General features: G+C 37.5%; 2 protein-coding genes across 2 annotated transcripts; one reads left to right on the top strand and one right to left on the bottom strand.

Annotated features, from left to right (window-relative positions):
- Nucleotides 1–1,648: 1,648 nt before the first annotated feature.
- On the bottom strand, nucleotides 1,649–19,772 carry rlf (RLF zinc finger). The gene is made up of 8 exons (XM_032546396.1): nucleotides 19,563–19,772; nucleotides 14,907–15,061; nucleotides 13,057–13,138; nucleotides 10,874–11,009; nucleotides 9,858–10,060; nucleotides 8,427–8,563; nucleotides 7,858–7,999; nucleotides 1,649–6,657 (listed from the first exon to the last, which is right to left on the bottom strand). Exons 1-8 carry the CDS (start codon nucleotides 19,740–19,742, stop codon nucleotides 2,182–2,184), a joined length of 5,511 nt encoding a protein of 1,836 aa, XP_032402287.1. The 5' UTR covers nucleotides 19,743–19,772; the 3' UTR covers nucleotides 1,649–2,181.
- Nucleotides 19,773–21,804: 2,032 nt separating this feature from the next.
- Nucleotides 21,805–23,544, top strand: znf593 (zinc finger protein 593). The gene is given in 5 exon segments (XM_032546409.1): nucleotides 21,805–21,818; nucleotides 22,051–22,192; nucleotides 22,194–22,267; nucleotides 22,501–22,563; nucleotides 22,641–23,544. Coding segments are annotated over 4 exon segments (390 nt in total). The 5' UTR covers nucleotides 21,805–21,818; nucleotides 22,051–22,066; the 3' UTR covers nucleotides 22,768–23,544.
- The last annotated feature ends 250 nt before the right edge of the window (nucleotides 23,545–23,794 follow it).

Raw genomic sequence — 23,794 nt, 5'->3', positions numbered from 1 at the left:
TTTTAACAATGCGTCCTCACATTCTTATAATGAAAACATGATATGTATAGTTTAATAACATTGTTCAAACGGCATCATTAAACCCTACTTAGTTCAGATATTTATTTTCCTCAAACAAATGTGGTGGACATGAATTATTTAATGGAATGGACTAGAATTATCTTAACATTAATACTACATTATATTTTTTAAATACAAATGTTGGTAATCCTAACTAAGATTAAAAAATGCTCAAGTTTAATTTGATTCAATCTCAGGTGGTGAGAAAAAAAAAGTTTGATGGTTTTTTTTTTTTACAGTAAATGTAAATATTTGTGTTCAATTTGAGAGAAATTATCTGTTATATGAGAACATCACATTATGAATGTTACATTAAGTAATCTCGATGTATTTTGAGAAAGTCTTATTTTGGTGGTTAATCACAGAAAGAACAAACAGATACTATTTTTCACAATAATAAAAGTATATATGTACGCATTTAAAATGTTGAAAAGTAGCATTAACCTAAAGAGGAATGATAAAACGCTTCAGTTATTACAGACTAGAAATCAGGCCTGAAATCTGGGTATAAAGATGATCTCTGACCTGAACATTCAGAGCCACATAAAGATAATTACAAAGTCAGGATTTTATCACCTAAAGAACATTTCCAGGATTAATATTCAGTTTGCTTCTTGTAGCAGCAGCCACATTTAAGAGAGGCTCATTGTATTTTCACTCAGCTGTGGCGGGTTTAAGGACGCCTGGAGGAACCACATGGTTACATTCAAGGTTATGTCGTCCTGATTAAGAGTTGTAACGTTGTTCTGCCGGCTCCCTGTAGATCAGAATAGACTTCAAAATACGTTAGTTTTGATTTAATGTATTCTTAATACATTAAATAACCAAACATGGAAAAGCAGAGTTCAGTTTTTATGCACCACTAATCTGGAACAAACTTCCAGAAAATTGCAAAAGAGCTGAAACACTGAGTCCCTTTAAATCAAGGCTAATAACGCATGAAAAATAGGTTCATTGTTCTAGATTATAACTTTTCATTACCTCTCTGTTTTGTTTGTTAAAGCACTTTGAATTGCAATGCTGATTAAATGTGCTCTAAAAATAAACCCAAGTGGATTCTCACTCACACACTTAAAATCAAACAACTTTTAGTACGTTTTAAAGAAATGCCACTCACAATATGGCGGCAACCTTCAACATACAATTTGAACCATCATACCACCTCTAATTGTGCATGGAGATACTGTAAAATGTAACCCTGTAGGGGGCGTCATTTTTCCAACTGAAAGAGTACCACACCCAAAATGTTTGGCATCTGGAAACATAATCAAATATTGTCTATAATTTTAGATAATTTTGATAAGCTTGTGAACAGTGATGTAGCAAATAATTCTGCATAATTTCTTCTTTGGATTTTCTGTGACTTTAATACATGATTTACTTTTACTAGTCTTCTGACTATGTAAATATTATTATGCAACTGAAAACATGACACTATATTTTACAGATATTAATGTACAAAGCTTTTTTTTTTTTCCTTCTTTCCAAATCAGAAACAGACCAAAATGCAATTATTATTATTGGCACTTAATGAATCCACCAAACTTCAAACTAAAAATTTCATTGATTATAAAATGCCCTAAACGTATTTCCACATGTAATTTTTTTTATTAGAAATCATTACATACATGTTGTCCAAGAACTGCTGCCAATACTGGTTTTATATAAATGGAGGTGAAAAATAGCCAAACATACTTTTCTCTGGACTGAAGTAGAAGGGAAACATTTCAGTCACATTTTCACCAGAGTGAAAAGGCTTGGCATTTTGCTACTGATCATCTCTAACAATCTGAAAAGCTATACATGTATCCGAGAGGGCTGGAGTAAATATACATTAGTGACTGAATTCACACACTGGATGTTATCTGACTGATAAATGTAAAATACTGTCAGATTGTTCTGATGTGTACCTCTGAGGTTTGTTTTTTTTCATTACTATTCTAATTTCTACAAAAGGTCAGTTAACTTAGAAAAAATGTTTTGGATGAAATTAAAATACTGAAATTTTTTGTGTGGTGAAAAAAGTTATTTTCATTGCCACTTAGCAGAAGAAAAAAAAAAGGTGCTCAGTGAAACTAACTTCCAAGAAGCAATTTGCCGTTAGTCTTTGATGGGAAGAGGTCAGGCGTAGTGGTGCTGGATACAGGCCTTCCCAGCACCACCACCTGGTCTGAGGTACTGTAGCTGCTTGATAGCCAGGTCCCCACACCCGGCCAGGGCTTTGTCCAGGATGGACTTCAAGTTTTGTACTGAGGTGAAGTCTCCAGTCATGGCGTGGGGCTTCACCAGTGGGGAGTGGGCGCGCCGGTTGCGGGTGTGAGAGATCCCCAACTGGTTGTTCTCCTTCAAGGAGCATCCCCGTTTGAAAGTGTCTTTGCGTTTCGCCAGTTCGTCTTCCTCTGCCGGAGTTGAGTCTTGAATGAACTTCAAGAAGGATTCCTCGAAGCCCATTGGCTTGTAGGTGCCGATGTCAAAAGAGGTTGGAGAGGGGCTTTTAGGCTTGGTTTCTTGGATGCCGAGAGGCTGTTCAGAGAGGTCGTTTTTCCGTTTCAGCGGCTGGCGGATGGGGGCAGTGGGCGGCGGTGATGGAGACGCCGGCGGCGGAGGTGTTTGTGGTGGCGCAGTGTTTGTTACTTTATCATCTGCCTCAGAAGCAACATGAAGCGAGCATGGGGGTGAGAGAGCCACAGTGACGGGACGAAGAAGTGGTTTGAATTTGTCTAGTATCGATCTTTCATCCTGTTTTGTAGCGCTGTCTGGTCTTGTAACTTCAAGAAGCTCCTCACGAGGCTCTTCTTTGCTCTCTTCCTCTTTAGGCGCCTCATTTGCAACCTCAGGTGGAACCTCCTTGTTTTTTTTCTCTAATATTTCCAGAGCCTGAGGACTTTCCTCCTCCTGCGTTTTGGCTTCAACTGCAGGAGGACTTTGAGGCGGAGACTGCTCCTCTGTGTTTTCCACTTCAGCTTTGACCTCCATTGTCTGAACCACTGCAGGTGACGATTCTCCCATAATTGGGGGCCTGGCGGACTTCCTTTGGATCAAAACCTCCAGCTGCTCTGCGTTGAAAACAAGCTTGTCTTCATGTTTGCAGAGTTCTTCCTGTTCCATGCGGTGCACCCCCCTGTAGTGACGGTGCAAGCTGTGCAGGTAGGTGACGACCGAGTCGCAGTCTTGGACCATACACGGGTACGCCACGCGCAGACAGCGGTCCTGACACATCTGTAGTGCTTCCTCGTGAGATCTCAACACAAAGTCACTAAAAGTGTTTCTCCTTGGCTTCTCGTTTTTGCTCGACGCCTTTTTCCCATCAACGTCGCTGTCGTCCTTTTTTTCCGACTCTGTCGTCCCTTCGGACTCTGAATTCTCAGTGGTGGGTTCAGAAGTTTCGTCCTTCCGAGAACTCCTTTGTGCAACTATCACCTTCTTTTGGCAGCCGGAAACCGACTCTTTGTGCGTGCTCTGCAGCCGTACCACCAGTGAGTCATAGTACTCAAAGTGGCTGTAAAGAGTGTGTTTCTTAAGGTCCTCGTTGTGGCTGAAGACCTTTGAGCAACCGTCAAATTTGCATCGTATGAGCTCTGGAGGCCGGGAGTGAACATCTCTTGTGTGCCTCACCAGACTGCTTTTAAGGTGGTATGAGGCTGAGCATTTGGCAAAGTGACACTTGAACTGGGGCTGAGGTTCATCTGAGTTTGTGAGAGGTCTTTTCTTTGCAGGTTCCCTTTTGGCTTCAGGACTGCTATGTGCATCACCGTCTTTCTCCAAAAGGAGTTGGGAACGGTTGTAGTGATGCACCAACTGCAGGTGGCGGACGAGGCCTCCCTGAGTGGAAAAGGAGGCATAGCAGTTTTTGGCCACACAGTGGAACGGTTTACTGAGTTTATCCAGCATGTAACACAGGTTGCTTTTGGCCACGACACGCCTTGTTCGGATCTGCTGTGTTTTATCCTCCTCGTTTTCCTCTTTCTGCTCATCTTTGTTCTCTGATTCATCCTCTCCTTCTTCCATTGAGGAGTGATTGCTGCCATTTTCTCCGTTCTCACTGGTCCCAGTCTCTTCCTTTGCCTCCAGCTGCAGCATCCCCTCAGCATCCTTTATAACTTTCTCACCGTGCTTTGGTGTTGGAGAGCCTTTGTTTCCTTCAAACGGCACAGGCCCAAAGCTCAGTTTCTCAAAATAGTCCTCAGTCATGTTATGCGTTTGAAGATAGTGGGCCTTCAGGACTCTCTTCTCTCTGTGACTCTTGGTGCAAAGTTGGCATTTGTAAGGCTTGAATGAGGAAGTCATCAGCTTGGCATCATCGAACGTGTGGTTGTGTATGGAGACATAGTGCCGCAGCAAGCTGTAGCTCCTTGCAGTCCGAAAGCCACAACGTTTGATTTCGCAAAGATATGGCTTGGCTGAAGCTAACGAGTCATCCTCCTCCGCTGTTACCGGTGACTGCTCTGCTTCGGATTTTACCCTCTGCTCCAGTAAATGGCGTCTCTTCTTGAGCAACACGACTGGAGGCTTCGCTATGATCGCCTGGTGAAGAGACGACTGAGACAATATAAAGTCTGAGTTTTGCGAAGTGTGAGACGACGAGGGGCCAAGGGTTAGATTGCTCAGTCCGATAAGGATTTCGTTCAGAGCGTCAGTTTTTGCGTTAAGGCTTAAGGAAGTTGTTTCATTTGGTGTGGTATCAAAGGACACATTGTTTTCTTTGCCTGACTCAACGGGCAACAATGGAGAGTGCTCTTGTTCTCCACGCTCATCGATCTCTTGCTCCATTTCAGTCTTGATGTCTTTGAGCATCGGCGGGTTCTCCTCCTTGTCGTTTTTTTGATCTCTGTTTTCCAGCTTGAGATGTTCCGGGTGAGCACACTTTAGATGCCTCTGGACGTCTCTGGCTCTGGTAAAGGTCATTCCACACTTCTCAAAGCCGCATGTGAACTTGCTTCCATCGAAGCACACAGCCACCAGCGTTATCATCGCCTTGGGCTCACTGAACTCGTGTTCTTGCAAAGAGGAGCTAGAACTGATCGCCTGAGAGTTCAGAATATCGCCGTTTATAGGATCCTTCACATCCGCAGGCTTCACAGGGCGGACCATCACCTCACGGACAGCCTTGAAGAATTTCCGCTTAGCCCTTTTCTGCGCCTCAAAGTCGTTTTCGGTGAACGTTATGTTGTGTGTGGATAGATGCTTTAGGAAGTCCTTTTTGGATAAGAAGTATTTTTTACATTCACCACTACTGCAGGTAAAGGCGGCGTCTCTGAAGTGCTGCGCTTCGTGGTGGTAGATTTGCCCCAGGTCGGAGTATGTGATGTAGCAGCCCTTGAGCTCGCATTGGTAGTTCAGCTGAAAGCCGTGAGTGTGCTTGTGCATCACGAGTTCATTGGAAGTCCCAAAACGAGTGCCACAGCCGTGGACCACGCACATGTAAGGCCGGTCGCCGTAGTGAACCTTCCTGTGTTTGCGGTGATGGTAAGCTGAGACAAAGTGGCGCCTACAGAAGACACATTTTTCCCTTTTGTCTCGCATCTGATGGAAATATTTCACATTTTCGTCTCCCTTGTGCTCCGATTTTAGGTGGACGTATAGATACTTGGAGTGTTTAAAGATACGAGTGCATTTGGTTGCCGGGCAGGGATACACCTCGCGGTTCTGCAGCTTGAAGTGTTTGTCGATGTAGTCGAAGGTGATGTGCTCGTCGCCGTCCTCCTGCTTCTCCTTGTTCTTGGCCTGTTCAACGATATGATGTAACACGTCCGGGTCATGCGTAGATTCGTAGTACAGCATCAACGAGGGGTCGACGGTGATCTCGCCCGGTTCGACGTCATCGTCTTCATCCAGTTGCTTCTGTGTGTCTTCGGTCTTTATGCTGTGCTGAGTTGGAGGCTCGTGGTTCGGGATGTGTCTCCTCAGGTGGGGAATCAGGTCCTTTCTGCTCTGGAAGTCCTCCAAGCACACCGGGCAGGGGTGATTGCTCTTCTCTGAGTGTCTTTTGGAGTGATGAATTATCTGTATGTCTGTGATGGATCTCTTACAAATCTGACACCGCAGCTTTGACCTTTTCATCTCACACCCTCCCTTAATGCCCAGGTGGTTATTGATCTGATTTTTATCCACATCAAGACCCCCATTTATCCTGTTGTGGGGTTCCAGTTCTACCTTTATTTGAAGTCCTTGTGGCTCCTGCTGCTTCGCCTTCTCTTCCTCGTCCTCTTCCTCCTCCTCTGACTCCGGCCTAATCCCTAGCAGCGATATGCAGTGGTTTTTAAGAGTTTTCCAGTCCCAGAACTCAGGATCAAAAGGCCAGTCGGCTTTCAGCGCCAGCAGCAACTCGCAGCGGAGAGAGTTGGGGATGACCTCCCCCTCCTGGTCGTACTTTTGGTCTGGCCGCATGTAGAGCTCCTTCAGGCAATTGAAGGCTTCCTGGCTGGTGCCAAGGAGGAACTCTGTCAGCTGGCAGGCACGCAAAACTTCCAGGTCGTTTGGAAGGAGGGAGGACACCATCTTGCATATGGATGTCCTCGTTTCTGAGTCATCCTGCTTCGGAAGCTGAAGGGCTTTGACACAAAGACCCACTGAGGAAAGTATTCCAATTTCCTCTGCCTGAAAATAAAAGAGAAAAACATTAAAATTAACAAATTTGTAGAAAATTTGTTTGTTTTTTAAAATGCAGAGTAGGGCTGCAACTAATGATTATTTTAGTAATCGATTATTCTGACGATTAATCGGATAAACAAATTGGCTCATTCTACAGATTTTTCCTTCAACAACTTAGACCTTTTTATATAATATAAGACATGTTAGTTTGTATACTCCAATTAGCAATTAACCGCTAAGTAAATTAGTTGACTTTTTAAAAAAATGTATTAATTAAAAACAGTTTTTTTATCCGATTAATCATTTCAACCCAAGCAAAGAGTCGGTGCTCTGGTTCAGCCAATTTGAGTTCCAGTTTCACATTCAACAGATTTTTTAAATTAACTATTTAAACCTTTTTTATACAATATTAGAAATACATCAGAAATGTAAACAAAGGATTCAATAAATTTTTTTAAATAAGAAAATAGTCCTTTTATCGTCTAAAATGAAATAACGTAGCATTCCTTTAGTGAATTTCAACCAGGTGAAGATAAAACTTTGCTACTTAAGGATTTTTGGGTAAAATATATTTACAGACAAAGCTGTCTTAATCTTAAATGCAAATTTATATACATTTTGGTTTAACCGCGGCTCTAAATATGTTGTTTTTTTCAGCAAACGGTCTTGTATATTTCAATTAATGATTAATTGATAACTAAATAATCGAATAATCATGATTAATCATTCCAGCCCAAGCCAAAAAATAATAATAAAAAATATTGGTGCTCTGGCCCTCCTAGTTTATGTACTTGTTGCATTAGTGGTGCCATTACCAAACATTACCAACACAAGTTGGATTTATTTCTGCTAATTTTATGAAAGCACTAAAAGCAGATGTTCATAAAATAGAAGTAGAAACACTGAAAAACGTGAAACTGCAACTTTAACTAGTGTCTAAAAGCACAATAGTCATTCTGGAAGCTACATTTTAAAAAGTAAAAACAATAAATCACAGTATCGCGTATAAGCCATGCTGCTGTGAAACTTTAAAGAAATTAGAATGTAAAAAAGAAATACATAGTAAAAATGTATTTCAGTAAGCATCTCCTTTAATACAGTAGTAACCGTATTTAGTCTGATGTAAGTAAACCTACATATTTGTGACCTTTGACCCTGTTTGATTCTTCTGGCCTGTAGTGCACATGTGAAAAGTGGTGAACGAACCTCTGCCTGAATCACACGGACCAGGTACAGCAGATGTTGGACCGTTTTGGCAATGGCACCAAGCTGAAGGCATCGTTCTCGCAGAGAGGTCAGCGAGGGGTCAAGTCTTCTCTGAAGCTTACTCCACAACGATATCAAATCCCTTTCAATCAAGAAACATAAGAACATTTTCAAATAGGAAAGTAAAGCGAGTTCTAAAGCCGGCTAAAAGCCAAAATCGGTGATAAAAACTGGACATAAAATCTCTAATTGGTGCAAATTTATGAAAAGGTTTTTAATTTGTTAGTGTTAAGATGCAGACTGAAACTGGTTAGATTAAAAGTTGTCTTTTTTCCAAAGATTATGTGATATTTGCGACTCTAAGCCAGTTAATTTATCTAAACCAAGAGGAAAAAATGTCTCCTTGGGTTATAAGCATTGCAGATCCCTGAAATAGATAAACCTCTGTTTATGTCTAACAATGTTCCTGATTAAAAAAATAATGTCTGGCTCCATGAAATGAAGATATACAAGAAAAGAAAGTCTGATTGGAGACTTTAGTTGCATTAGGATGGGGCGTCTGGGCTCACCAAGAGCAGTAAAGACTCTGCTGCTGCAGCTGCTGCGTTAGGAAAGTTGTGCAGAGAATGAAGGCCGTGTACTCCTCTCCCTCCGACTCCAAACTGGATGTGATGTCCAGCACGTCCTTACAGTCCAGCCTGGAAATCTGAAGAAGCAAACAGAACCAAAGACAAAAAGTAACTATTGTTGCAGGAGGGCCAGAAAACGGTAAAACAAAGGCTACATGTACAGTTACTTTATTTTTCAGACTATCAGAACAGGAGTTCACATAAAGCATTTCTCTTTTTCTGCTGGTTTGGAGCTCAGTACGCTGTAGAAATCATTTAATTCTCCTCAATTTCTTCTCGGAAAAACAATAGACTTCATTTTGCAGAGCAGGACATCTTATCTAGGTGTGTTTTGAAACAGTCTCTCCTTGAAAACGTGAAAAAAAAACCCCTGCTGAATACGTTTCTCTTAAAGGGCCAGTATCATGTATTTTCCAGGCACATAGTTACAAAAATAGTAACAAAAATTCTCCATATATCAAATATGACTTGAAAGAAATTCTACTTCATAATTTAACACCTTAAAATCTGGTCTCTATCTCTTTAAAAAAACAACAAAACCTGCTCTTTCTGTAACTCCACCTTCAGGACGTTGTCACAACATGGCTCTTTTATTAACCCTCCAACAACATTTATAGCAGCGTTTCACTGAGAAGCAGCTCCTATAATGAGCTCAGTAGATGTTTGCTAATTGCTGCTGGCTAGTCTGAAGGAGCTGCTCTGAAGCTTAAAACTTCAGCTCTGAGGAGGAGCTGTGCCTCAAAGGCGGAGCTAGGTCCACCCTGCCGTTTTCTGCAGCTGACTGGTTGCCATGGGGATTAAAGGATTTCTCAAACAGGCACGAAAGAATCAAATCAACACTCCAGGTTCATTTTTGATGAGGGAATAACATAACATGATGTTAAGCTCAAAAAGGTTGATTTTACATTCGTTTCTCAGCTTTTGATTTTGCAAAAAAAAAAGTAATAAAATGGTTACATCTTTAAATATTGGGAAAAATCAAAAAAATGGACAAGAAAATAATTTCAAAAGCCCTTGTAAAATCAAAAAAAAAAAAAAAGTTGAAATGTGTCAATTTAAGGAAACATACAGCTGAAACCAGAAGTTTACATACTGGATAAAACGACATATATACAGTTTTCTGTCTCTGTCTGAAGTCAAATCAAACCAAACTTCTCCTTTTTTAGATGAGTTGAAATTATCAAAATTATTTCTATTTGCTAAGCAAAACAATAATGTCAGAGATTTATTTAGTAATGTCTTCAAATTCAGAAATGTACCATCTTTAAACTATGATGATGATGTCAGAGCTTTGGAAACTTCTGACAGGTTAACAGTGAATTGAAAGCAAAGAATAAAAGTTGAATAAAATTAAATGAAGAGGTGCCTTGCCTCCATAATGGCCTCTTCGTTGGGCAGCAGCATGCACAGCTGGGAGACGTAAATCTGCCGGAACATTCCCTGGTTGGAAATAAGGCTGCATTCGGCGCAGGCTTTGGCCAACACGCCGGCCTTGGCGACCTCGCCCATCTTCTCCAGGTGCTTCACCCGCATCTCCATGAAGCCCTCGCCCTCCAGGCTAATGTACGCATTAACTACAAACACAGAACAGGAATTAATATTCATGACTAGAGGATAAAGTAACTGGACCTGGGTAGTTTTTTTTCTTGCTTTCGTTTCTAAATAAAACAAATTGCAAATGGCAGAAAATATTTTCAAAAAGTGGGCGACAGAATATTAGGGCCAATTTGTTTAATTATTTCAAATTCAATTCAAAATTCAAATTTAAAAATATTTTATTGATTCAAAGGGAAATTAAATATCAAAGTAACTCACATTAGTTCAAATTCATCAGAATTATTGTAGATGGTGATGGCAGTTGGCAATTATGAGAATATAGTCATAATATTAGCAGAAAAATGCAATTTTACTAGAAAAAAAGTCTTAAAATTTCTAGAAAAAGTTTGTTTTAACAAGAAATAAAGCTTAGTTATGATCTGACGCGAGTTTTTTTTTTTTTGCACCATCGTTTCAAAGTCTTGCTACTGATAGTAATCTGATAATAATGTTTTAAAAGATCAAGTATTATCTGCAAAACTTAGGCCAAAGATGCTCAACATTTGTTATTTAAATTTTTTGTTGGACGTTCTAATAAAATTACTACTTTATTGTCCTAAAATTATTGTTTTATAACCCTGGTCTTAATATTCCGACTTGAATTCAAAGTCTGAATAAATAGAAATGCGTTTGTCAAATAAGATGGCCGCCCTCATCATGTTGACATCGCTGAACTATGAAAACCAACATTGGTGGAAAAATCCTGATTTTCCAAAAATAAACTCAAAAAAACAAAAATTTAATTAATCGAGTAAGTAAAGGCGGCCAACAGAAAGGGGGCGGAGCCTAACCGTCCTCTGGGCTGGTGGTCTGGCCGGTGAGCAGAGCGTTCAGGATCGGGTTGCTCCATGCTCCACCTTCTCCCGTTATCTGCAGAAGTGCTTGGAGGTCTGTGCTGCCATACTGGATGAGTGTGTCATGGGCAATCTGCAGCAAACACAGAAACAAATTCAGGTCCATTAATTAAAGTTGCTGTTCGTTTATTTCAAAAAGCGATAACGTACATCACATCACTAGCTAGCATTACCATACAGGCTAGTTTTCATCTGTAGGCCATCAGGATGCAATCAATATAAACACAATACATTACACTGCAAAAACAAGCTTCAGCCATCAAAAAAAGAGAATAATAAAAATTGTTTAAAAAAGCACCATCTTCTTTTTATCTAAAAAAAAATTATGTAAAATGTGGGGTCAGTAGATTATTTTTTTGATTAATCATGATGGTGCATGGAAGGACAAAACAGGGAAAAACTAAATGAATAACTATATTATAAGGTAATTCAACTATCAAATTAATAAACATTAAATAAGTAACTATACATTTTAAATGATGACATTAACTAATAAAATTGAATTTTTAAGAAATAAATCGACTTAAAAATATATGTAATAATGTCACTTTGTGCTTATTAAAAGTGACTTATTACACTTCCTTGATTGGTCTATGGGTGATACCAAACACGTTCATTTCTTCTTTTTTTTTGTCACAAAATTGTTCTCAGATAATAAGATTTTAAACTGCTAAATTCTGGATTGGATAAAATATTGGACCGGTCCATTTTATTGGTTCAGAATGCTCAAAAGAACCGTTTTTACATTATTATCATCTAACTTAAATCAAAATTTTAACAAAAACTTGATAACATGAAATAATCTCATTTATTTAAAACAACAAAATAAAAACAATAATTATCACCAATACTGTAAAAAAAATGTTTGGTTGCTAGTATATCCAGCAACCAAAGGAGCCAAAGCGTTTTAAGGTGTTTTAAGGTTAAAACTTCTGTTCAGCTTGATAACTGTAACCAGCTGAAGCCCATATTATGTATGACAAGGTAAATGTGTCTCCTAAAAGTTCTTCTGAATATTTGTAGCTCGTTTGTTTCCCTTAAATTATAATTTTTGTCCGTTTTTCTTTTCACAAAGATCCCTAAAATTATTCTAAGCAACGTTTTCAGTGTTTGAGGATATAATCTGGAATTTGATCCACAACTTCACGACTGGGTCAGCAAGTGTCACTGTCATTTACAGTTTTTACACCAAAGCAGTTTTTTCAGATGTACAGAGAGTAATTCACACTTTAGTTATCCAAATCCAAATTCCTTGAAGTCTGTTTACTCTAGTTAATGATTAATCAATTAGTAAATTATTTGACTACTATGTCAATAATCGACCATGATTAATTGTTTCAGCCCTAAACCCAAAATGTGTATTTGTAATCTGTTGCTTTGATTGTGTTGTTCTTTTAGCAAATTGTCTTTTTGAGTCTGTTTACTCCAGTTAACAATTGATCTATTACTAAATTAGCTAACGAGTATTTTAACAATTGACTAATCATGATTAATCATTTCATCCCTAAACCCAAATGTGTATTTGAAAATATCTGCTAGTCTGACTGTGCTGTTCCAGCAAACTGAGTTAACAAATAATCAATTACTTAATTAATTTCCAATTATTTCAAACATTATTTCATTATTTCAATAATAGATTAATCATGATTAATCGTTTCAGACTTAAACCCAATATGTGCATTCCAAACTATGTGCTGCTCTGACTGTGTTGTACTTTTAGAAAATGGCCTTTTTGAGTCTGTTTGCTCCAGCTTAAACGATTAATCGATTAGTAAATTAGGTAACAATTATTTAAACAATCGATTAATCACAATTAATCGTTTCAGCCCTAAATCCAATATGACTGTTTGTAGCCTGACCGTGGAGTTCACACAGGTACAACATGCAAACTCCATGCAAAAAAACCTCCAGCCTGAATTTCAGATTCCAATCAAAAACAAAACAAATCATGGCAGCCTGAACATTTTGATTGGTCGCTGGTCTCCATGAACCAATCTCCAGCAGTTTAGAAAGCATAAAGCACCAACACCAGTTCAACACTGGAACTGGTTGGGTGGAAACCTCCACCATATGATTTCCATCTGTAATCCATCAACAGGCAGAGCTTTGAAGGTTCCTACCTGGACAGAGTGGTGGAACTGAAGCCAGGCTTCATATGGGATTTCATTGTCAGGCACCGACAGCAACAGTTCAAAGCAGCTCCTGCATGAAATAAGAACAAGATGGCCGTCAATCATCTCCAAAACCGCCTGGATTTCACTTACAGGGCTTGTTTTTACAGTAAGAATACTTTGAAATACAATGGACGTATAAAATATTTCTAAGGCAATCTCTAATCATCATTTTAAAAATCATTTTATTGGTTATTTTTAAGTTAAAATAATCAACTCCACATATAGGGAAGCATTGAAGCTTTTCACCTCCCATTAAATTGGATACAAACCCAGTTGAATTCATCAATGTTTACAAAAATTATAACATTCACTGCAAAAACACAAAATCTTAACTATTTTTAGTTTAGCTCGTTTTCAGTTTCATTGTCAGATCATTTCACTTAAAATAAAGACATTTTTCACATGCTATACGTAAAATAATCTGCCAATGGAACAAGTATGTTTCTGTCAATATCAAGAAACTATTTACTTAAAACAAGCTCCTATGTTTTGCTGAAAAGTTACTTGTAATTTAGTTTTCTCTTATTTCAAGTGTACTAAGATATTTGCACTAGAAACTAGATCAAAAATATTCTGTAAGATTTTATGGTTTTGCAGTGTTTCAATTAAAAAATTTCTCTTTTCTTTATTTCTGACACTAAATGGAGACGCAGATCTGATCTAGAACATTTGGTCAGAGTTCCTGTATTTTCCTCTTCGTGACAGAGACAAAGAAAAGAAACAAAGATAAAAAAATGTATCCAACCAGATGCTAACGATCTATTTTTACCTCATTTTCAGGCAATATTTTCCTCTTCACAGCTGTTAGATTTATTTAAAGAACACACTTTTTTTTTTTTGCACCGTCTTAAATTAAATGTGAACTGGGGAATATGTAGAAGATTTTGCAGAATTAATGTGAAAATATGATTTGCAATTACATTTTAACCAAATTTTCTCATGTAACCAAAGCCTGGAGGGGACAAACCGAAAACTTGCTTTAGCAAAAATCAGATCTGCAGGGTTTTTTTAAGTAATATCGTCATCTTACTATCAATCCATCGCAACCACAAAGGCCTGCTGGGACAAAATATCTTCAAAGATACACGACTTAAAGTGCAAAACATGAAAATTCTGCATGTCAAGAACATATTTCTATTTCTGATGGCATAACTAAAACATTTATGCCTAACACTTGCTTTATATTTCAACTGAATGCTTAAGAAAGGTTGCAGATACTGATCGCCATTAAACTACACATAAGTGGTAAATTAAAAAAATTATTGAAACAAATATTCAAAGATTGCAGAACAAAGAAAACAGTCGTGCAAATTTTCCATCAGGACGATTAATTAAAGAATTGTCTGGACTGCAAAAACAAAATCCCACCAAGTATTTTTTTGTGTAGTTTTTATGGAAATATCTTAGTACACATGAATTAAGACAAAACTAACATGCAACTATTTTCAGCAACTTGCTTTTCAGCAAGATGTAGGAGCTTGTTTTAAGTTAATTCTGTAAATTAGATTTTTAAAAAGGTCCTTTTACTCTTAACACTGAAAAAATGTCTTATAACTGAAAAAAAATCTGCAAGTGGATTTTAAAAGTAAAAATTAAGGAATTATTGACTTAAAACAAACTCATATATCTTACTTAAAAGCTACTTGTAACTTACTACGAAACTGAGATAGGGTTAGGGTTGCATTAGAAAACTAGATAAAAATACTGTGTTTATTTAGTGTGATATCTGCTAAAGAAAAAGCGTGACTGATTCCGGTCTAAAAGTTTCATGTTTGAGGATTATTTTCATTACGTACAGAGCGAGCCTCTTCAAAACGAGCCCCACTCTGTCGGAGTCTGCGGTCAGGTGGGATCTGGCCGCAGCGAAGCAGTTAATGGACAGGCAGTAAACCTCCAGCAGAGGCAGACCGTGCTCTATGGAGTTCCTGCTCCCAGCATAGTGCATCAGCGCCTGCAGACAGACAGCAGAAGAAGACAAAACAGTCAGGAAACGTTTCGGTTAAATCTGCCTGGTGCCACAGCGCATTAGGCCATTCTACATAGAAAGAAAAAAATTTCTAACAAAAACTTCATGAGTTTTTTTTCTCTCAATTTAATCTTTTCCTATTCAGAAAATGTCACTTTTTTCTAGAAATTTTTTTTCTAAAGATTTCTGAGATTTTTCAAGCAAATTTTCAACTTTTAAGACTCAGAAATATTCTTGTTTATTCTAGGAAATTTCTGAGACTAATTTCTAAATGTTCTTGTTTTCTTCTGGCAAATTTTCAAATTCAGAAATGTCCCTTTTTTTTCTAGACTTCTGAGATTCATCTCAAAATGTGAGTTTTTCTAGCAAATTTTTGTCTTTTCAAACTCTAAAATTTCCACATTTTTCTTCTAGAAAACTTTAGACAAATCTCAAAACTTGAGGATTTTTTTTCCCCAAGCAATTTTTCAACTTTTCAAAGTCAGAAATTTTTATACTTTTTTCTAGAAAACGTCTTCAATAAATCTAAAAATTTCTGAGTTTTATCCAAGCAAATTTAGGTCAACTGAAAGCTCAGAAATTTTCATGTTTTTTTCTCATAAAGATCTTAGATTGATCTCTAAATTACTGAATTTTTTAATAAATGTACTCCTCTTTTTCCCCCATCTGAATTGGACCTAACACACCTTCTGTCTGGAATACTGGGGGTTTTCCTCCATGGGGAAAAACCAGTCTGCACCTGTTTGATCCCAGTTGACAGACTGAAGGTTTCTTTTTGATTGGGCCTGCGGGGAATTGGCACACCTAAATCTGCACCACAAAACCAGGAATAACAGCAAAAAACTGCTTGTAAAAATTAAGAAACAGAAAAAAATACATGACACCAAACTGAAAAGTAATCTAATATTTTTCATCCTTAGCAGCGTTTTCTTCAGAAACAACAAAACAGAGGGAAGGATCCAACATTTTCACCTGTTTTCACCTGCGTGCAGACACAACGAACATCTCAGGAGTCTCAATTATCAGACAGGAGAAACTTTTTGCTGAATTAATTCCCCCCTGTCTAAATATACAGCAGCCAGGAATAAAGTCCCAACTCCAGAGACCTGCATCCACAGACTAATTAACTCTGAACTGCTTCCGACTTAAACTCAATGACACCTAATTGTTTGTCTCTCTACCAACTAAAAAATGGAAAGTTTCAACAGTTTAAACAAAATGTAAAAAAGAAAATGATTAAATGGCATATTGTTTAGTAATTAAAAATGAATAGAGACAAGTTTTAATCAACAGTAAGGCTGAAACGATTAATCGTGATTAATCAAATAATCATCAACTAATTTAGTAATCGATTTATTGTTAATTGGAGTAAACAGAGTCAAAAAGGTCAATTTGCTAAAGAAAGTAAAACATCCTAAGAGCAGAAATAAAGACTAAATTGTAAAAAAGAAAAATAAATTATATTTTGCATTTAAGATAAAAGATATTTGTTTGTAAATATGTTCATTTCGCTTCACCTGGTTAAAATTCTGTAAAAACATTCATCATATTTTGCTATCAAATTATTAGTCAATTAATCCAAATAATCAACAGATCAGCTCTACACTGTATTGATGAAACACACCAGAAGTTAAAACGTGAACTCTGAAAACGTTGTTTACCCGTTTTATTCCCAGAACACAGAAAAACTCACCTGGGACTTTTAGCTGCAGCCAAGAAAAATTTGCAGCTTCATTTTCAACAGAAACTTTTTATTTTTGAAATATTTTGTCTTTGTAAGCCAATTAATTATTATAAAATATTAAAAACAGTCAAGCTGCACAGCTGGAAGATTGTAGAGTCAATAATTCTTCACCTTCGTAAACAAAATATTACCTAGGAAATATTATTGAAACAAAAGAATAATAATTTATATAAATTATAATATTTTGCCTCCTCAAAAGGATATTTGATTAATTTGAAAGTATTGCTTGATTGTCTAATTAGAACTTTTTTTGTCATTTTTATTTTAAATAAATGCATAAGTTGGTTGAAGACAGAAAGAGGTTCATCTGAGCCAAACTTTTACAAATTATTAATTCAAATAATCTGTCAACAAAGATCATCACTGATACAAATTTATAAGATGTACTTAAAAAAGAAATTAATTATTTACTAAATGTACCTCTAATTTGTATTCTTTTAAACAACTAAAGCAGAACTATGCTTTGGTATAAAACACTCTCATTAATGCCCTCTAATAAGTTTTTTGGGTTTTTTTTTAGGAAAAATTGATTAAAAATATATTACTTTATTTACTTTACCTGTTAATTTATCTTAAACATAAAAATCCTGGAAGAATATCAAGAATGTATTTCACATCTTGAAAATAATATTTTTACAATATTTTTAAGATGCTATGATGTCATTTTTGGTAGGAATGCACCAGTATTCAATATAAATATTGCTGCAATAGCCGATATTCAGCCCGATATGTTAAAAAATTATTAGCAGATACAGATGTTAATGTCAATATTTTGAACATTCCTAATTTTTGGCATTTGAGTTGATTTCAGAAGACGACCCACAGGCCTAAGAATTAAGAATATTCCTTATGAATAACCAGTATTTAGTGGCGCCCAAACTCTCTCAACATGACTTTTGCTTTTCATTTTATATTTTTAAATGGTTAAAAGAAGATTTTGGTTTAATTTTGGGAAGTAGATCTTATATCTGCTATTTAAAAAATAGCTACTGTCCTCTTTTGCTCTCCTGTGAGAAATGTATATTTGCAGTTAATGGTCTTCCCACTGCTGCCAACTTAGTAACTTTGTTGCTACATTTAGCGACTTTTGAAGGATTTTCAAAGATCGGTGACCGGCCTGAAAACTGCAATTGGTGCAACGCTTTTCAAAACCTTTCTGAAATAAAACAAAAGGTCCTGGTTACACTTTCACATTGTGCATCAAAGTGTTTCCATGGTGATTTAAGGTCATTATCATTCAGAAACAACATGGCAGAGAGTCCGGTCACCACTCAAACTGGGTGGTGATCGGTTTGGAAATCATAAACAGATTAAGTCAGTGGTCCCCAACCACCGGGCCGCGGACCGGTACCGGTCCGCGCAAGAAATAATAAACTACTTCCGGATCTTTTATTTTGAAAATCCTAAACCGGATTTTACCGGTTACGTCTTGAGCGTCAAAATTGAGCCAACTTGCAGCAGAATGAGTAACAAAACAACATCAGAGTACAGTGAATCCTCGCGGTTCACCTTTCACGGTCTATCGTGCATTGTGTTCTGCATTGTGATTGGCTAAACAGTCTCTCCGCTTCTTCTCTACCTGTGTGTCAACAACGTTGCGGTTTAATATGTACACGTACGTAAAACAGCTTGTCAAATGTAACATAATCGATGGTGGCATGTCGGTTTATAAGAATCTTTTTCCAGAAGAAAAAAGAGCGACAACTACCGATAACTATGTTCTTCTCTCGAAAAAAACACACCTGCACCGCGGGCTTTAGAAAAAAAAAAACCGCTGCAGAGCGGAGTCAGGATGCAGCGGCTCAGTCAGAAGAGCAGTGAAATACACGGGAGTCACTATTTGTCCTACTGTACTTTGTTTTTTGTTTTTTTTCATAATAATTTTTTATTTTCTCCCTTTCTAATCCAATAACTCGGGTCGCGGTGGGGCGGCGCTGATCTCCGCAATTCGGGCACGGGAATCCGCCTTCAGTTCATATTAAAATTATTATTTTACAGTACAGTAGTTATTTGTAAAAAAAAAAAAAAAAAAATTTGTTTATACAGTACCCTTATTTGTTAAACAAATGTTTGGGCCTGTAAAAAGGTTTTGTTCTTTGGTTTCAATGTATTATGGAGTATTTTATTATATAATAATTGTAAAAAATAAAGGTTCCTACTTCGCGGATTTCGCCGATCGCGGGTTATTTTCGGAACGTAACCGCCGCGAAAAACGAGGGGGTTATCCCTAACGCCCCCCCGGTCCGCAGCAAAATTGCGAAGGGCTGACCGGTCCGCGCGACTAAAAAGGTTGGGGACCGCTGGATCAAGTTATCAGTAAAGGTGCAGAACCTTTGACATTTTGGGGTAAACACACCGCGATGCTGCCCCGCCCCACATGCATGCAGCAAGGCATCAAGTGCAAACTGGAGCGATGTCATGAGCTAATTCTGCATGTTCATATTTATTTTCGAAACAAAAACAAGCCAACTGAGGTAACGGTACAGCTAAAACTAATTTAACATAATAAGCGGAACCAGCAAACAAAACATAAAACATATTGCAAATAATGTGAATTTCCCCTCCAGTAGGGATGCGATATATTCAACTGAACGCATTAAGGAATATTAGCAAATACACAGCTGTTTTCTAAATAACGGGGAGAAGAGCAGCAGCAGCTCTTCGTGTTTTCTATGAAAAAAGACCCACACAGTCCTAGCGGAGCTAACGTGAAGCTAATGATAGCTACGATATACACATTACCTGACAGAAGTTGTCGCAGTACTCCGTGGAAGATGCCACGGAGATTTCTTGCTGTCTGAGAACGTCTTCGAAAGCCCTGAGCGTGGCCAGCAGGGTTTCCATCGCGATGACAGTGTCCTCGGCCGCATCCAGGGCCCAGTCGCTCCAATCGTGCTCCGCTTCGACATTATTCTCCGCCATCTTCGCTCTCCGCCACGGCGCGTATGCAGTGTAGCCTGGTGCTGCCTTCAGGGGCCGTCCGAAATTTTAAACATGTGAGAGGAATTTTACCTGTGGGAAAACCAACCAAAAACACTAGAAATTTAAATGTGAGCAGAACTTTCTGTACAAACACCGTTTCATTTATAATTAAAAAAAAGTCCTGTAATTAAATTACATAGGTTGGACGGAAATTTCCTAATTTCAGAAAGTGAAACTCATACCTTCCCCTTCCTAAAACAATGGCTTAAATCTTTTTTCTGGTCAAAAATAATTTTAGTAAAACCTAAATTATCTTTTGCCATAAAAGAGGTTGTGTTTTTTGTCTTTCTTTTTCTTTTTTCTTTCTTTTTGTGTTTTTTTGTTTGTTTGTTTTTTGCCAAAATCACTTTACTTAAGCCATTACTTTAGGAAGGTGACAATATACTATCCAAATATGAGATCCATTAGTGCCAAATATATGTTTACATGTCTGAGTTACAAATGCACTTAGACACCTTGCATTACATATACATACATGCATACTTTACATAAGCTGTGTTTTCTGTTGACCATATACAGTATTTGTGTGATTTGACATTTTGAAAATAACTTTGCTTAAAGGAAGCATGCCAATTAAGACAAAAAGCAAAATAATCTCTCGTTTCAATTTTTAAACACATCAGAGGAACTTCACCTGTAGGAAAACCACCCAAAGACATAGAAAATTTGTCCTTGAGCTACAACCTTCTGCCATTTCATGTATAACAAAAGATGTACTGTAATAAAATTAAATCATTCTACACATACTGGACATAGATTCCCTCATTTCAGAAAGTGAAACTCATATTGTCACCTTCCTAAAATAATGCCAAAATCAGTTTTGGTAAAACAAATTTTTTTAACTTAAATCAACTTTTGGCATAAAATTAGTTGTAGCTGTAATTTTATGGCAGTGACAATGTTTTATATAGATTCCAAATCTAGGATTCCATTAGTGCCAAAATATTCTTACATGCCTGCTTACATGCACTTAGATGTCTTACATTACATAAGCATACATACTTACCTTACATAAGCTGCATTTCCATTGACCATATGTTTGTGCAATTTGACATTTTAAAAATAACTTTATTTAATGGAAACATGCCAATTTGGAGAAAAAAAAACCCTCTCATTTGTCAATAAAAATTTTACCACCGTATGAGGTGGGTTTTTTTGGTTTATTTTTGCAAAACTGCAATTGAAACATGTTTTTATGCATCACACCAGTCACATGATCAACAACCAATGTTGCCACTGGCACAAACCATGAAGAAGAAGACAACAGGAAGTAGTTGGAGGACAGGTTACTCATTGTGTGAACAAACTAACTCATGTGTGACTTTAATTGTGCCCCAGAATTGAAGCTAAATAGCCTATTATCAATGCAGTCTGATTCAGTGCTAACTGCTAACAGTGATTTAAAAAAATTGTGTTGTTGTGGAACTATCCCCAAGTAATTTTCTTGCTATTCCTTTGAATCCTTATACGAGACTAGGGAGGGAAATATAAAGGCACATCAACCCCACCAAGATTTTTTTTCAACAGACTGACATAAATATATTTTTGGCCATGATGGAACTTCATATAATTACAGAGAGAGTGAACTGTTTCAAGCCTTACTTTCTTACTTGATTATTAAGGCTTGCAGATAATTAAGCCTTAATTTCTGTGTCTGAAATTTGCATGAAATTAAAACTTGAAAGTTCGACAATAGATCTATATTTAATGAACAGATATAGGCAGAGGACCTAAAAATTACATGTAAAAGTAAAAGGTATTACAACTCTAACATATTTTTACTCAAGTAGAGATAAAAGTAACCGTCCAAGAAATGTACTTAAGTAACAGTGAAAACGTTTCAAACCTTATTTTTTAAGTTCTTTTTTTTCTTTCAAACTTTATAGGCCCCAATTTGGCTACTTTATTCTCTCATCACTTTAATTATAGATGTTTGGCGCCCCCTCGAGGTGAGCAAATTAACTGCCGCGATAACCCGGAAGTACATTCTATCTTCCTTGGTTGCACGTGCAGAAGGTAAGCAAAGTCTGAAAGTCGGTCTGTTTCGGGGGTTTTTAGACATAATTGGGTTCTATTTGTACTTATTGATTATCTTCTGGTTTGTTTGTGATGCTCGGAGAGAAGCGGATAGTTCTGAATAGTTAAATCTGACATTAAGCTCATTTGTAGTCCTTTAAACGCATTTGTGTTTGAATGTGACGTCAGATGCTCTTCGATCCAGCTGTTGTAATGATGTCGTGTTTTCCAGTCCTGCTCGGTCCAACATGGGGAAGTCCAAACAGACCGGAAACCATAAGGGCGACAAGAAGAAGAACATCGCTAAGAAGTGGAAGACGAAGCGCCGGACCAAAGATTTGGACCAGATCCACTCGGACATGAAGCCGGAAACCTGCGGCCAAGCTGCTGCGTCAGGACGTGGACTATGACGTAACGGGATGCGCACAACACTACTGCTTACACTGCGCGTGAGTGTTTCCTCTGGACAGGTAGAAAGGAGTCAGAAGTTTGTTTAGATTTTAAAATCAGTATGGAGTTTGTTAGTAAATGTTGGCTAACAAGTTTGATTTTAGAAATATTTGCTGAAACTTTTGTTGCCTTTATTGACACATTTATTCATTAACATCACAAAGCAAAGTCAAAATAAAGGCACCGATAATTAGCTCTTCTGCTATGTGTCTGACTTCTTCTTCTCCTGCAGGCGATACTTTGTCGACATGCGATCCTTGAAGGAGCATTTCAAAACCAAAGTGCATAAGAAGCGGTAAGGTGGCAGCATCATCCTGGGGAGAGGCGTTTGTACCTGCAGGAGTGTGGCGGCTCACCTGTGTGTGTCTGCAGGTTGAAGCAGCTGAGGGAGGAGCCGTACTCGCAGGCGGAGGCGGAGCGCGCCGCAGGGATGGGATCCTACATCGCCCCGAAAACCGTAGAAGTGAAAACGCAACCAGTGGAGGAAAACATGGACTGAACGCTGCTTAATGGACGGACTCTCATTAACAGAATCCTTCTGTTATTTATTATGATTACAAAGCTGCTATTTTTATGACAGCTTGTAACTTTCTGCCATCTATATCCATGTAGGCCTGGAATAATAAACTGAAAAACTACATATTAAAATGTTAAAATTCTAGCTTTCTCTGAAATCACAGAATAATTCCTAAAGGTAATTAATTAATTATAATTTTGAATTGATGTAATTTTGCAGTATACAAATAAAAACTGATTTGGTAAGACTGATAAAATTATATTTAAAGGGGATTTTTTTAAAATGCGAAATTCACATTTTGCACATTTCTTCCATTTTTCTCTACTGCTTCTAGAAACATCCCAAGTGCTTAAAAAAACACCAGGGCTGATTTCTGGCAATAATTTCATGTTTTCTAGTGTCTAGAAATGCAATGTAACAAATCAGCAGGCATAGCCTGTTGCCTAGTAACCTCTAGCATAGCCTAGCTCTGTTACCGAGCAACTCCGACTGAGTTCCAGCATTTGGTCAGGTGGTTTTACCTGCTGTATGCGCTTTACAATGGCTGCTGGAAAAGACAAGTGTTTTGTTCTTGACTAACCATATCTGTTTATCCAATGTCATTGGTGGCTATGCTAACTTAATTGGTAAAGTTACAGGATTTTAAACAATCAAATTAATTCCTTATTTAACTTATATTAAAAATGTATTTTAAAAATTCAGTTCAAATGCGGAACTGCAATACCTAATAAATTTATAATCTTGATATTTTTCACATTACACCTATAAACTTCAATGTGTTTTACTTTGATTTCATGTAAGCAAAATGTAGTTATTTACTCTGGTTTTGTTATTTCAGGAGAGTTTATTTCTCCAGTTCTGATGGAAAAGCAAATGTCCACCTCGGTTGGTTTGGATTGAAAAATAACAGCAGTTTTCTTTCTGGCACAAAAACGTGTAGTTGACTCTTGTTAGGGAGACATTCTTTGGATGGTCAAGGGGACCCTGCCCCTTTAAATGGGAGTCCCAA

The sequence above is a fragment of the Xiphophorus hellerii genome, chromosome 19, assembly GCF_003331165.1.
Source record: "Xiphophorus hellerii strain 12219 chromosome 19, Xiphophorus_hellerii-4.1, whole genome shotgun sequence".
Lineage (NCBI taxonomy): Eukaryota > Metazoa > Chordata > Actinopteri > Cyprinodontiformes > Poeciliidae > Xiphophorus > Xiphophorus hellerii.
Note: the sequence above shows the minus strand (reverse complement) of the source record. Positions and strands in the feature narration are given on the sequence as shown.